Source organism: Talpa europaea (genome assembly GCF_964194135.1).
Source record: "Talpa europaea genome assembly, chromosome: 12".
NCBI classification, from domain to species: Eukaryota; Metazoa; Chordata; class Mammalia; order Eulipotyphla; family Talpidae; genus Talpa; species Talpa europaea.
Window position 1 is genome coordinate 7,204,141 of NC_140079.1, and position 14,678 is coordinate 7,218,818.

General features: G+C 56.7%; 2 protein-coding genes across 3 annotated transcripts; one reads left to right on the plus strand and one right to left on the minus strand.

Annotated features, from left to right (window-relative positions):
* Positions 1-2,416: 2,416 nt before the first annotated feature.
* Positions 2,417-9,778, plus strand: NDUFS7 (NADH:ubiquinone oxidoreductase core subunit S7). The gene is made up of 8 exons (XM_084248667.1): positions 2,417-2,494; positions 4,580-4,613; positions 5,229-5,297; positions 5,587-5,692; positions 6,433-6,612; positions 6,700-6,746; positions 7,641-7,729; positions 9,496-9,778. The coding sequence occupies exons 1-8, from the start codon at positions 2,479-2,481 to the stop codon at positions 9,591-9,593; spliced, it is 639 nt and encodes a 212-aa protein (XP_084104793.1). The 5' UTR covers positions 2,417-2,478; the 3' UTR covers positions 9,594-9,778.
* A 617-nt stretch (positions 9,779-10,395) lies between these two features.
* Positions 10,396-13,279, minus strand: GAMT (guanidinoacetate N-methyltransferase; the record flags this gene model as incomplete). 2 transcript variants are annotated; one of them, XM_084248806.1, is made up of 6 exons in its annotated part: positions 10,396-10,761; positions 11,122-11,232; positions 11,376-11,443; positions 11,765-11,828; positions 12,032-12,177; positions 13,099-13,279. In XM_084248806.1, the coding sequence occupies 6 exons, from the start codon at positions 13,277-13,279 to the stop codon at positions 10,621-10,623; spliced, it is 711 nt and encodes a 236-aa protein (XP_084104932.1). In that variant the 3' UTR covers positions 10,396-10,620. The 2 variants fall into 2 exon arrangements, with proteins under 2 accessions (XP_084104932.1, XP_084104931.1); XM_084248805.1 differs by having other exon boundaries at positions 11,122-11,272; positions 11,335-11,443.
* Between the last annotated feature and the right edge of the window lie 1,399 nt (positions 13,280-14,678).

The window sequence follows — 14,678 nt, forward strand, 5'->3', positions numbered from 1 at the left end:
TCATGCATTTTTATACATTCTCAAGCAGTATTGGATTACATAAAATCTATTTTTCTCAGCAAAAATTACTGTTGACGCAAAAGATATATTGTCTTATTCTTTCATAAAAGATGTGAGCAGTGTTGCATATCAAGGTATAAAATACAATTTTTTTAGTTAATGATTACAAGTTGCTAGGCATATGTAGTTAATCAGGACATACGAACATCATTGTTCTCTAAAACCAGTTCTGCTAGTTCTAACTTAAGTGCTTTAATGTTTTTAGATGACTTATTCCTGTATGTTTGAATTCTAAACATTCTAGTAAACCTATTTTTGATTATCTTTACTATGTAATGAATATAAATCTCATAACGTTTTTGATTTCATGATTCTAACCTAAAAGTCTGCTTAATTCCACTTCTTTTGTTGATTATTTAGTTTAATTTCTGTAAATGACATAAGCTCATTAATGGTATTTGAGATTATATATTTAACTACATTCCTTTTATGACCACCTTTAGAGGTGGTTGCCAAAAACAACTCTAAGTGAGGTCTTGACTGTTGGAGGAAGTTTTTCCAGCCATATTCTGTAATTATATTCTTTATGATTAACCAAAGAATTGTTATGTCTAAATTTATCAATCTATATCATTATGAAACTACAAGATTTAAAACTATTCAAATAGACTATAACTCATGACCTGAGAGGTAAACAGAAAACAGCTCAGTTACAGTACCCTCACCAGATACATTCCTGAGAGGCAGGAGATCGACAAGACAATGGGTTACTTATTTTACTGGGCAGAAAAATTAAGCATAGGATAAGCATGACGAGCAGCAGCAATCTTCTCAGGGTCCGGTGTGTCATCCGCAGTAATCTTCTCGGGGTTCGGGGTGTTCCTCCCGCGTGCTCGGTACCTTGACCGTGCGGAACATCAAGGACTAGATTGCAATCACTTGAGTTCTGCCGCGGGAGGCGGCACCGCAGCAGCCTCTCTGCTGCCCAGAGACCACGCCTCGCTGATCCTCTCCCCACTCATCCCCTGTCCTCAGGGGTGTTTCTCCTAGTCTGAGCCCTCTGGCTCCAAGAACAATGAAACCCCCTAACTGAAGCAGAACCCGTCAGCAGAACCACTTCCTGGAAGTGGGGTTTCAGTGCATGCACTTTGGCGCCTCTTCAAGTCCATCATTTACCTTAAAAATTGATTTAGAAAAAAAGAATACAAGTGCAGGTTAAGAATTTCAGTCCACAGAGGAGCACAAAACCCCACTTGAAGGTTCTAGCGCCCCCCCAATTCCTAAATTCCACAGTCCCTGGCTTCCTGTTCTACCCCCACCCTTCCCAGCTCCCCCTCTCCTGCTCCCCACCGCCTCTGCTCCCCACCGCCCCTCCTCCTCGCCTCTCCTCCGCCTTCCTCCTCCTCTTTACTGTTTGCAGCTTTTCTGCAAAACTACTCTAAATTGCAAAGTTTATTTAAATTAAAAAGAAAACTCCCGTTGTGGAGCCGGGCCCCTTTCCGATGCTGTCAAACACGCCGGAAGGCTCCCCTGCTCTCCTGCGGGTGCCCCAAAACCCCGGGCTCCTCAGGCACCAGCCTTGGCGAAGACTGGATGGTTGAAGTGGCCCCCCGGGCCAGCCCGACGCTGCCTCAGTTTCCCCAGGAGAAAAATGGGCAAAATAGAGGCCCGGGGCGGTTGTCCAGATTGAAGCCCGCAGCGGAAAGCACTTTCGCGAACTCCTGCTGGTCTGGGCGGCCGTCAGCGCCGGTTCTCGCCGCGCTGCCGAAAAAGAAACCAGACGCAGCGCGCGCCGCACGGGAAGGGCGCGCCTGGCCGGCATCCCCGCTCGTCTGCGGGGCCGGGGACGCGGCAGCCGGCCCTCCGCGGGGGGCCCCGGGGTGAGCCTGGAGGAGCCGCGCGCTGGGGGGGAGGCGACGAGCCTGCGCCGGGCCGACGTGCGGAAACCGGGGATCAAACGCGGAGCCTCGCGATCCCCGGGGCGAGGCTCTGCTCGCTGAGCTATTTGGGGCCGTCGGCCGGGGCGCCCCGCCCGACGCGCCCGGCGTATCTGCGGGTCCGCTGGGGGGGGCGGGGGTGGGGTGTGGGCCGCTCCGCGGGCGCGGCCGTGCATGTAGGTCTGCGCTTGGCCATGAAGCCACAGCGTCGTCTCTGTGGCGCAATCGGTTAGCGCGTTCGGCTGTTAACCGAAAGGTTGGTGGTTCGAGCCCACCCAGGGACGCGGGCTACTTTTATTCCCGGGGAAAAGGCAACAATGCTTCTGCTTTTGCTGATGGCGCTTCCCACGCGTCCCCGAGGCCTTCCTTACCGCGCGGGGCGGCGGCGCCGGAGAGGGGACGCGCCTGGAGGACATTCACAGAGGCGGAACGTCCTGACTAGCGGTTTCTGCGCCCCAGCCGAGCCGCTTTGGGCGACGGCCCTGGGAACACAGCGCTAACGCGGACGGACCTCAGAGGTTGTCTGAAGGCCGAGGCCAAGATGGCGGCGCTGGCGGGTGAGCGTTGGGGACCCCTGGGGTCTCTGCTCGGGCTCTGGCCGGGCTGCGGCGGTCGGGTTCCGCGCCAGGCTGCCGTCGGAGATGTGGGGGCCCGGCAGGGCGAGCGCCAGGCGGGGGCCCTGGGCGAGGCCAGAGGCACGGCCCGGGATGCTGCCTCTAATGCAGCCGGGAGAGGCGGCGCGGGCGTGAAGCGGGTCCCGACGAGGGTCGCCCTCCGGCCGAGACACCGCGGCCTCTCGCCACCCCAGGAGGAGGACGCCCCTCGCAGGGCAGGCGTCCCAGCCTGGCCTGCCCCGAGGACGTTTCCTGCTTGGATTGATTTAAAACTCTTGCAGTCCAGAGATTGTAAAGAAAATTGATTATATCGAGAGACAGCTTTCAAAGTGTTGTTTCAAAGTCGGGTTGGTGCGCTAGTCATCCGAGTGCTGCATTATATTGACGCGCGATATGCCCAGTTCCAATTACTACTGTAATTTCGAATTAACGAGGAGTGGACACTTTGCTTTCCTTGGAAATGTCTGCAGCTTCTAACTTGGTTAGGAGACATCGTGGTTCCTGTTGGTAAGAAGCCACCGACCCGGTTAAAACTGCTAGAGCTTATGGGCTCCACTCAGAATTGAAGGAAAAATGAATTTTCAGTAAAATTAACTGTTGCTCGCAACAGAGAGAGAGCAGCTTTCTTTCCCATGCAAGTTCACCAGACTCCTAATTCTCACCTGCAGCCTGTGGTTAAGAATGCATGAACCTGAGGCCTTTGAATCCTCTCACCTCAGAGGTGAGGGGCGTTTATTCTGCTGTGAGTTTATCCAAAAACCTAAATTTTCAGGTGGGGAATCAGGCTGAGAGAGGGACAGCTCAAACAGGAGCCTGAGGCTCTCTTGTGTGTCCAGCCTGGAACATGCCAAAAAGCAGGCATCAAGATCAGGTGCAGTGGATGAGGCCGCAGGAGACAGGCTCCAGCAGGGACAAGGCTTTCTCTCCAAATGCAGTCACATTCTGAAGCCCTATGGTTAGGGCTTTGGGGGACCAAATTCAGCCCCTAGCATGCTCCGGTTATGTCTTGTTTCCCCCTTTTACACCATACCTCCAGACCTTTTCTCCACCCCCAACACCCCTTTGCCTCGCAGTGCCCTACTTATGATTCCTCTCTGGGAAAGGATCTCCAGGGATGCCTCTCAAAGCCTTATGTCTCCTGTGCGTCCCTTTCTGAGGTGCTTTGCTATGTGGGATTTTGTGGACAGTGCCTTTTCTGCCAGACCACAGAGTCCTCAAAGACAGATTGTGCTTGGCTGTGTCTGAAACCCAGGATCTTCCAGCTCAGTGCTTGGAGCCTTGCTGGTGTCTTTGGGTTTGTTTACTTGGTACACACTTGTCAGGCTTGGCCAAGACCAAGATGGACAGTGGGAAATCCAGGAAGGCCTTAGTGTTATAGAGACTAGTGCAGACCAGGTAAACCAGGTCTGCAAGTGGGGGAGCAGGGTATTCCAGGCAGAGGACTTTGAGGCAGGAGTATGAGGAGAGGGAAGGTGGCCCTGGTGTGTGGTCCAGCTTTTTTTCCAGGGGTCATGGGGTTTTATTTTTTTCATTTTTTTTTTTTTTTTAAATTTATATAAGAACCTGGGTACAGGCCAGAGGCACCGGAGGGTGAGAGGAATCACCAGAGACAGAGCTGGGAGCAGAACAGGCAGGCTGACTGAAATACACTGCTGAGGGGAGCAGCAGGCGAGGCAGGAGAGGTCTGCCGTGCCATGTGGGTATCGCCCTGGCTGGCCGGGAATCCAACCCGCGCTGCAGAGGCTGCGGATACCTTCACAGCGCTGCGCTCAACCCGCTACGCCACCAGAGAGGCCCAGTCATGGGGTTTTAAGCAGGGCAGTGACATTGGTTCGTATTCAGAAAGACCCCTCTTTGCCAAATGTTTATTAAGTAGAATTTGAAATAGACCGAAGGTAAGAGGGAGGCCATGCCAGGTGGGGACCCTGGTGGACAAACACTTAGGGAGTGGACCCTGCAAGCCAGTCCAGGAATCTGGGCTTCTCCTGATGCCTGCAACTCAGTGGATCCCTGTGGTTCTCTCTACAGCTCCAGGCCTGCTCCGTCCGATCCTGGCTCTGCGGTGAGTGCCTGCCTCTGGGAGATTCAGCTTACAAGCTGGGAGGGTCCTTGAGCAGCAGTGTAGGGTGGGGCATGGGAGCTGCAGTGCAGCAGGTGGTGTATTGCCCCTCAGTAAGGAGAATCCAGAAATGGAACCCCCAGTACTGTGCTGACATGGACATGGCATCTCATGTCTTCCTAGTGGAGGGGAGTCTGTGAACTTTGAAGATGGCTTGGGTTTGGGCTGACTTTTGCTCTATATTGATGACTTTTTACTAGGAGTAAATACACATTCACTATAAAACAGGGAAGTGGGGGCCATGAGAGTGGTATGACATGACAACAGGGCACCTTCTAGGCCAGAGACTCACACTTTTCCTATGAAGGGCCACATGGTGTGTGTGTTTGGCTTTGCAGGCAGGAGTCAGTTGCGATGACTTGACCTTGTGCCTGTGGTGTGAGGCGGCCACACGGGTGGGGAGATGATGGGCATGGCGCCAAGCCAGCAAAAGTTTATGAAACAGGCAGCAGACTGGATATGGCCCCTGACTCAGTTTCCAGCCCTGCTCTAGGGTGGCCCCTGTCTTAACACCTTGGGGTAACTGGACTCGTCTTCATGTGTGTTCCCTCCTTGCAGCTCTGGCATGTGTGCAGCGGTACCAGTGCGTAGTGTCCATCTGAGTGCCACTGCTGACAGCCCAAGCAGGTGAGGCCAGCCTGCCGGGGAGTCCACACACCCCCAAACCCCACCTTGGCACATCCGTGATGTGACTCCAGTCCCCTCCCATCCCCCCTGTGGAGCAGTGCAGTGTGGTCCCTGCTAGGAACCCTGCCCGGTCCCCTCATTCATGTCCAGGCCCATGGCTACACACCTCTCAACCAGCAGGGCCCTCCCTAGAGAGCAACGGGGAGACTGAGCCCTGGGTGGCATCCCCCCGCTTCCCAGGCTGCCCGCCTAGCTAACGCCTCCCTGTGATGTGTCCTGTGTCCGGCAGCCAGCCAGCTCTGCCCAAGACTGGAACCAAATCCACCACACTTCCCAGCAGCCGGGGCGAGTATGTGGTGGCCAAGCTGGACGATCTCGTCAACTGGGCCCGCAGGGTGAGTCCGTGCCCTCCCTCCTCCTTCAGGCCCCTGCACACGGACACACCCGCCCACGAGCCCCACCCTGCGCAGCTCTGGTCCCCGGCTCCTCCTCTTCAGTTCTCAGCAGAGACACGCTGCTTTCCTTTAGTTCTGCCTGTTTTCTGCTCACTCATTCTTCCCTTTCAATGTAAAAATCATGTTTGTAAGTAGAAAAATGATGCAGAAAACAGTAGCTGCATCCCAGCAAAAATGCCATCACCCTCCCCGCCTCCAGGGTCAGCCACAGAACAGTTCACTTTCCGTGCTCCTTCCTTGAAAGCTCTTGCATGTCCACCTCCCACTGGAAGTGTGTCCTGTTTCCTCACGCAGCGGCTCTTCGCTCCTGGTTTTATTTCATTTTTTCTTTTTCGGTAGCGCGGTTGCGGGGGCGTGTTGGCCCACAGCTTATTTTACATCCCTGTCGGTCAGCTCTGGGCCGCGGCAGCAAATTCAGGCTGGTTACAGGTGTCCAGGGATGGTCTGCCAGGCCTGGAGAGCACATGGTCGCTGTGGGGCAGGGCAGGGGGTGGGGCGTATAATGTGTTGTTTTTCATGAGACTAGAAATCTAGATTTTTCTGTTAAATCACCCCGTTTCTTCAAACAGGATAGGCTTAGTCATCCATTCTTGGGCTGCGTTTGACAGAAGGGCCCCCCACTCCCAGGGGCCTTCCCCTTCCTTCCCAGCCCTGCTGACTGCCCTGCGTGCTCCCCACAGAGCTCCATGTGGCCCATGACCTTTGGCCTGGCCTGCTGTGCCGTGGAGATGATGCACATGGCGGCACCCCGCTACGACATGGACCGCTTCGGTGTGGTCTTCCGTGCCAGCCCACGACAGTCAGACGTGATGATTGTGGCGGGGACGCTCACCAATAAGATGGCTCCCGCGCTCCGCAAGGTAGGCCTGATTCCGCAGACCCCCACCCGCCTGTCCACCCCCGGTGCCCGGGCTCGGGCTGCACACAGACCCCACCATCTCTTCTAGGTCTATGACCAAATGCCAGAGCCTCGCTATGTCGTGTCCATGGGGAGGTGAGTGCCAGGTGAGGGGTTGGGTGGTTTCCAACTGTCTCCAGAGTTGGGTACGCCTGCTACACACTGGCACGGGTCTCCGCAGTCCTTTTTCCTTTGCTTCTCTCTGATCAGTTTGATCAAGGAATAATTTACACGCTCAGTAAAATTGCACATATTCAAGGAGCAGGTCATTAATACTCTGATGTGTCTGTGTACGTGGCGCTCTCCCCAGGATGCCCCCTCCTGCCTGGTCATGGTCATGACCCCTCAAACACATAGTAGTGCATTTTGTTCACTCTGTTTCTCTGCTTTATGAACATGTTGACATGTCTTACCCTGTAGACAGTCTGTGCTTTCATCTTTCTAACTGGCCATTAACTTACAGTCATTACCACACGTAGCTAAAAGCTGTTTAGTCACTGAATTTTTTTCAAATGAAATTCACATACCGTAGATTTCACTCTTTTAAAGTGTGTGATTCCATGGGTTTTAGTGCACTTGCAAATGAGATGAAAAAAAACATCATTCACTTCTAATTCTAGAACATTCCATCACCCCGTCAGCAGTTACCTCTTCCCCCTTCTCCAGCCCCTGGCACCATGAACACACTCTGTCTATGGATCAGCCTGTTCTACTACTTCCCAGCAGTGGGCTCACTGTTGCGGCCTTGCGCATTTGGCTTCTCTCCCCAAGCAATATGCTTTCAGGGTTCATGTTGCTTGTGTTCCACCTGGACTGACAGAGGCTCTTGGGTAGCTGTTGTCTTTTCTGTGACTCTGAGTCCAGACTTTTGCCCCTTTCTCACAGCCTGGCATATGTTTACAGTTGATGGCTGCTGCAAGTTAGGGGTGGGCCCCAGTCGGGAAGAGGGATGGGGTGACCAGGGCTGCCCTCACGTGCTGCTCCTTCCAGCTGTGCCAATGGGGGCGGTTACTACCACTACTCCTACTCGGTTGTGCGGGGCTGTGACCGAATCGTGCCGGTGGACATCTACGTCCCAGGTAAGGGCCCCAGACTGGGCACAAACAGGCTGGGCCTCACCCCTCTTACTCCTCCCTTCCATCATGGAAGCCCCATGCTCCCCCTCAAGAAGGTGGGTTCTCTAGGTTATAGATGAGCCCAAGGAGAAGAGTGACTCCCAGGGCTTCCCCAATTGAAGTCCTCAGTTTCACCTAGATGTGGGGCAGTCTTCCGCCAAAGACATTAGGCTGAACGCTACAGAACCACTGGTTTGGTCATTCTTAAACTATGGCTTCATGTGACTCCATAGAAAGCCCAAAAATGTGAAATAGAAGCAGAAAAAGGTTCCTGGGAACCCAGAACATTGTCCTTAACTTCTCAGCCTCAAAGCTGATGGGTGAGAGTCTCTCAGTCCTGGCTTTGCCAGGGTAACCAGATTTAGCAAATGAGTAGGCAAGGTATCCAGTTAAATGTTAGTTTGTGAACAATATATGTATTTTTTGTATGTGTTCTATGTGCCATTTAGATGTGCTCATGCTGAAAAAGTACTGGTTGTGTGTCTGAAGTTCACATTCGACGGGGCATTTTTTATCTGGCCACCCTATATGACAACCCCCCCCGCCGGGTGCACAGCTTATCAGCAACAGTGGCCACCCAGGGCATCACCCAGTTTGGGGTGAGGCAGAAGTGCTACCCTGGGGACAAGGCACCCAGTTCTTGGCTGCCTGGTACTGCTCTCTTAGTGCAAGTACAGAAAGCATAATCCTGTGTCCCAGAGAGAACATCCCAGGTCATGATTCTGAGGTGTCCAAAAAACTGCTCTGGCAGCTGTCAAAAGGTGGAAAAACAGGTTTTGACTTTGGATTAGAGAAGGTTGAAAATGATTTTTCGCATTCTGCAAATATCTGTTATGTACCTTTTGTAGGCCAGACCTGTCTTGGGCAGTACTGGGCCCCAGACAGGCCTGAGGAATGAGTCATATTTGGGGGGCAGTGTCACAGGAGTGGGGAGATAGCCCTTGACACAGGCAGGCCCCTTCCTGCCTGGTGGTGGGGCTTTGAGAGATGCATAGGAGTTCACCTTGTTTATCCAGCTACCATAGCAGCACTTTCAGGCATGTGAGGTCCTAAGCAACTCAGTTCCTCCAGGGGGTGACATGTCTCTTTGCTTTTCTAAGCTGGGGTATTGGGAACAGGGGCTGTAGGGGGAGCTTTCCTCCTGAGGGGTTTCCTTCTCAGTTTCCACGTTCACCCTGGCCATTCTGTTTCCTCTTGTCTCCTCCTTTCCTTTTTTTTTTTTTTTTAAAGATTTATTTATTTATGCATACCAGAGGTGGGGGGGGGGTGAGAGGAGTCACCAGAGATAGAGTGGGGAGCAGAACAGGCAGACTGACTAAAATACACTGCTGAGGGAGCAGCGGGCGAGTCAGGAGAGGTCTGCTGCGCCATGTGGGTTGCTCCCTGGCTGGCCAGGGGATCGAACTAGTGCTACAGAGACTGCAGAAGTTTCATAGGTTGCGTCTTAACCCCTTGTGCCACTGGGAAGGCTCTATCTCCCTCCTTTCCAAGGGCTCACTCATAGGCCAGTGTTGCCTCTAGGGTCAGTAATCAGCCTAAGCTTCTCCTCCCAGTATTTTCTAAGCCAGGTCACTGTGGGGGTTGGGGGGCAGTAGACAAAGCAGCTCAGACCAAATGGGGCAGCCTGGGCCTCCCCACTGCCCACATTTTGCCTAAGAGTCCCAAGGCTATGGACTCACTCCCCGTGGGCCTGGAAACTGAGGTAAGACCTCCCCACCCCCACCCCACAGGCTGCCCACCCACAGCTGAGGCCCTGCTATACGGCATTCTGCAGCTACAGAAGAAGATCAAGCGGGAGAAGAGGCTCAAGATCTGGTACCGCAGGTAGTGCCTTCAGCCGGCCACCCTGCCGTACCTCTCGTCATTTTCAGATTGTCAATAAACCTGGTAAACTCAGCTGGGCGCGGCCCACCGCCTTGTATGTGGGGAGGGGCCCCCGTGGGAAGGGGTGCCCATCTTGAGTGGGCGTGGACTGAGTCAGCCAGGGTCACGCCTTACCCTTGTGCATGGAGCTGCAGACCCCAGATGGGCAGCCAGCATAATGTGGGCCCAGGTTCCACCATCAATGAGGGAGCAGACGGATCTGTGTGCTAGCAGAGGGCAAAGCGGGGGCGACCTGGGGCAGATGGAAGCAGGCGTTCTCTGGGGTGGGTGGGGTGAGGTTGCTGCTGCCCTGGGCCTAGTGGAGAGTGCTGGGTCAGAGGAAGGCAGATACTGGAAATGGGAGCGTGGCCCTAACACTTCCAGGGGCTGGGGAGAGGGGCCTGGGGCAGGGCCAGGTTCCTAAAGAGAGGAACGCCAGATTGAAAGGTTTTGCTTGATTTTGTGGTTCTGCCTGCTGGGTGAGCCCAGAGACACCCCCACCACCAGTGTCCTGAGGATCTGGGCCTTGGGGTGCCACCTCTGTGTGGTCCTGACCAAGAGGGACTGGGGGCAGATAGTTTTCATGGGCTAACGGACTGGTCCTGGCTGCCTGGCAGGAGGCAGCTGGTGATGGACTGCCGCAATGAAGGGCCACAGGCAGGCCCAGCAACATCAGAGCAGACTATGGAGGGCCACTTGGCATGTCTTTTTTCTTGATTTTAGAAGGCCAGGAAGAGTAAATAAAAGCACGTTTCCAACCTTTCAGTTGGCCACCAAGCCCAGTGTTAGTGTTTATTTCATCCTCTAGCATCCTAGAAGGGAACTGCAGAGATTAGAGAACTTTGGCCATGCAGCTGGTGGGGCCCAGCTTGAACATGGGGCCATGGGCAGCCAGAGGCTTGCTCTGACCCAAAGGCACTAAGTGGGGGGATGGAGGGTCCTGAAGCTTGAGACCTCAGGGAGCTGCTGGCACTGAGCTGGAGGGCAGGGGCTCAGTGCTTGGTGATCAGGGGTGTGACCATCCACGGGCAGGAGTAGTAGCGGCAGTCAGCGGGTGGGACCAGCTCCATCACCTGCTTGCTGATGTGCTCCCGCCTAAAGCCTGCCTCCAGCAGGGCGGGCACCTGTGTCTCCTGGGGAGGGAGCCACCTGTCACCTCCAGGACCCACCCCTGGCACCCTCCTTCCCAGATAGCACTCACATGTGCTAGGACCCTGGAGTAGGCAGGACCTGCACCAGCCCCCGACCCCAGGTCCAGCTGCCCACTGAGAGTATGGAGGCCCGAGTTTGGATGGGAATCTCAAGAGGTCCAGCGCCTTCCCGCCTGTCATCCAGCAGCACCAAGGTGGGGCGTCAAACCCATACCTTCTTGCCAGCGTGGCCAGCACGGAATCAGGGCAGAAAAAACGTGGCTGGGAATTCATATGTCAGAAGGAGGCTGCCCTGCCGGCCCCATGGAGCTCTCACTTAGATGGCCCCTCCAGTTGCCATACCTCAAACATGGTGGTGATGTCAGAGTACTTGGACTTCATCAGCTCCCCCCAGGAGGTAAGGTTGCAGTAGGTGAGGATGCCCCCTGGCTTCAGCAGGCGGAAGGCGTGGCCCTGGGAGGGGAGAGCAGTCACGGGGAAGGTCGAGATAGGCCTCGTGCGACCAGGTCAGAGAAAGAAGTAGAAGGAAAGATGCCTGGTGTGGGAGGTAGACACCCGGCTTGGGTGGACCCCAGCTCCACCTTGCTTGCTCCTACCTTGATGAAGTTGAACTGGTGTGTGTGCCAGGTCTCCTCAGAGAGTGGGTACGTGTCGTACAGGATCCCTGCACAGGAGGACAGAAGCCACACAGGCAGGGCTCGCAGCCACTCTAGACGCTAGCTGCAGGTGGGGACAGAGGGAACCCCAGGAACCCCAAGAATCCCACAGGCTGCCCTTTGCATTTCCTGTGCTGCCACCTGCCCCAGGATCATGTGCAATGAATGCAGTCCTTCGGGGTGCACTGTACACCTACTGAGCTCCGGGCCCTGTGTGTGTCCTCCCCCGAGGCGCTGTCACCCAAGCGACACGTCGCAGCCCTGTGTTCTTTAGAAAGTCCCTCCACAAGGCAGAGGCTCCCCTTTCCCAGCTCCCATCATCCTCTCACCATCAAAGTGACCATCTGGCAGGGTGGGTGCCACCTCTTCCCACAGGCCCTTCAAGGGAACCACCTTGGGACAGGAGAAAAAAGACAGCTAAGCGTCAGAGGGGTCCTCAGGATTTCCCCACCTGTTGCAAGGGAGGAGACAGACAATCCCAAGGGAGGAAGCCCCCTCCAATATCTCTGCAGTTGCCCCATGCAACCTTCGGGGCAAGGCTTTTAACCAAGGAGTGGGGATGGAGAGGGGGGCTGCAAGCAGAGACAGGCAGGCACCTTGTGTGGCTGATCTTGGGCCCAGTCCTGGAGCCTCTGGAAGACGCCGTCATTGCACTCGATGATCCAGTGCTCCTCGATGGGGGCCTCCTGCACTTTGGAGGCTGCAATGGCCATGCCGAAGCCCACCTCCAGCACCCGGCCCCCTGGGCAGGCAAAGGGTGAAACTAGGGAGACTGCCTGGAGGGGGGGGGTGCAGGCCTGGGGCCTTGGCAGAGAAACATTTGCTACAAGGCTGGGGAGGGCACAGTAGGCCACAGGCAGAGGGGGCAGTGGGAGGGAACACAGCAGCCTTGAGAGGTCACTGTGGGCCCTGGCTTCTGGGGGTGGGGGGGGGGAGAACCTTGGACTTTGACACTAGCCCTTGTTTTTTGCAAGGGAGTAGCTTATCTCAATTTGGTTACTTTCCTCCTCCCACCCTCCCCACAATGAAGTTCTCAGACAAGGCTAAGGGAGGACTAGGATTCAAGCCAGGGTCTGGAATGATCTGGGAGGGGAGGAGTTGGTCCCAACTGCACCACAGTTGGAGGCACAGAGAAAAGCCACAACCCTACAGGGACTGCTGTGTCCACTGCCAGGCGGCAACACAACAGGAGAGCCCGGAGGCACGCACCTGGCCCCTTGGGGGCCCCAGCACCCTCGGGCTCTGACATCCTGAGGCTCCGGGCCACCCTGACAGCTGTTTCCCAGCTTTGGCCTTCCCAGTGCTTTTTTTAGCCCAGGCAGCGCCTCAGCGACGACCGCAGCCGACACCTCCCACCACCACCGTCCAGCGCCCGGATCTGAAGACCCATTCCCCGACTTAGCCTGAGCGCCCACCCCCACCCCCACCCCCGGCCAGGCCAGAGCCTCATTCCCACAGGACGTTTCCATCACTTAGGGGGAACCTACGGTGTGCAAGCCCCGTGTCCGCAACACCCACTTTCCTCCCCGGCCTCACGCCCCGTGCCCCGCTTCGGCTCCCCGCTAGCAGCCCCATTTTCCCGAGGAGGAAAGCGGTGCAGCGGCGGGGTGCGGCCTGAGCGCCCCCCGCCTCGGCTGACCCCCGCGAGCCAGGCCGGGGCTACCTTTGGAGGTGGCGGCGGCCGCCAGCGCGTGCATGTAGGGGGTCTCCCAGCGCTCCATCACCGGCTTGCCCAGGATCTGCAGGTGCGTATCGGATGCATCGTAGGCCGCCGGCGCCGCGCGCCACGCGGGGCTGCAGTTCTCGCCCGGCGCGAAGATGGGGCTCGCGGCAGGGGCGCTCATGCTGCCGGCGGGACGGCGCACCCCGGCCTCGGCTCGCGACGCAGCCGCCGCGTCCCTGCAGGGCCTTGTGGGCCAGGGCCGGGCGGGGGGCGGGCGGGGGGCGGGTCCCGCAGGGGGTGGGCCCGCGAGCGGCGGCGGGGCGGCGGGAGCAGCCTCTAGCGGCCGCGGCGCAATCTACAGCCCGGAGCCGGGCCCGCGTCCCGCCCGCGCCCCTCCGCGCGGAGTCCCCCCGCCCGGGCCGCGACGGGGCGGCGGCGGCAGGGAGCCCAGGGCGGCCGCCCCCAGGCCCCGGGCCTGCCTTCCAGCCCCCTCGGAGCCCCGCGCTGGCTGGCTCCCCCGTCCCTCGTTCCCGCCCGAGCCCGCGCCTCTCCGGTGCGGGTCTCCCGGTCCCCCGGCGCTGTTGGCGGTGCTTTAAGGACTTGAAGTCATGTCATCCTCAGAGATGCCGCGAGAGGTTCTGTTACTATCCTCGTCGCATAGATGGGGACCTGAGGCTCCCCAAGCCAAGCCAGCAATCTCGCCTACACGAGGGGGGCAGAGTTAGATCCCTGACAGCACTCACAGACCTGGAGGCTGAGCGCCTCTCCTCGTTCCCATCCCCCAAAGCTGGGGATCACCTGACACCCCAAGATCTGGATGGAGGGCTCAGTGCACAGAGCCTGTGGTAGGGGCGAGGGAGAGGGAGGAGTTGGGGTAAGACCGCGCAGGGGACGGTAGGAACTCTGCACACACACCGCTCTGGCCTGTCTGCTCCGAGCTAATTTCCCAGCCCGGGGGCAGAAGACCAGGCTCAGGCCCGGGCCAGGGGGAGGCCAGGTGTCCTGGGGGGTGACAAGGAACTCCCGGGCTGGACACCGCTAGCTCCTAGCCTCAATGAGGGCGCACTTACTGCTGAACCGTCTTTGTTCAACTCACTATAAAATACCAGCTGGAAATGAAAAGTGAAAGCGGCTTCTTTAAGGTGTTAACCCCCCAGTCTTCCAGATCGCAGGCTTCTTGGTTAAAGTGCACCTTAAAGATTCAGTTCCTGTCTCTATCGGCATCCCATGGTGACAGGTGGCCCAAGCGCCCGTTCTCTGGTTACACCTTCATGTCCCGGCACCTGCATGCTGACTGGAGGTCTCCTGGCCCTCAACCCGGGAAGTGGGGCAGGGCAGCACCGCAGGGATGAGGGGCTCACCCTACTGTCCTCGCCCCCACCAAGGCCAGCAGGCTGGGGTCAGCTACAGCCTCTGTGATCCCGGGACCTCCACCCTAGCCAGCTGGGCCAGCTCCAAACTCTGACGCTAGCCCTCTTCCCATCCGCCATGGGACCATAATGAACTCGCCATCCCTGCCAAGCGCTTTCCATCCCACTGAACACAGGTGGAAACTGCAGCTGGGTTTGAACCCAACCAGC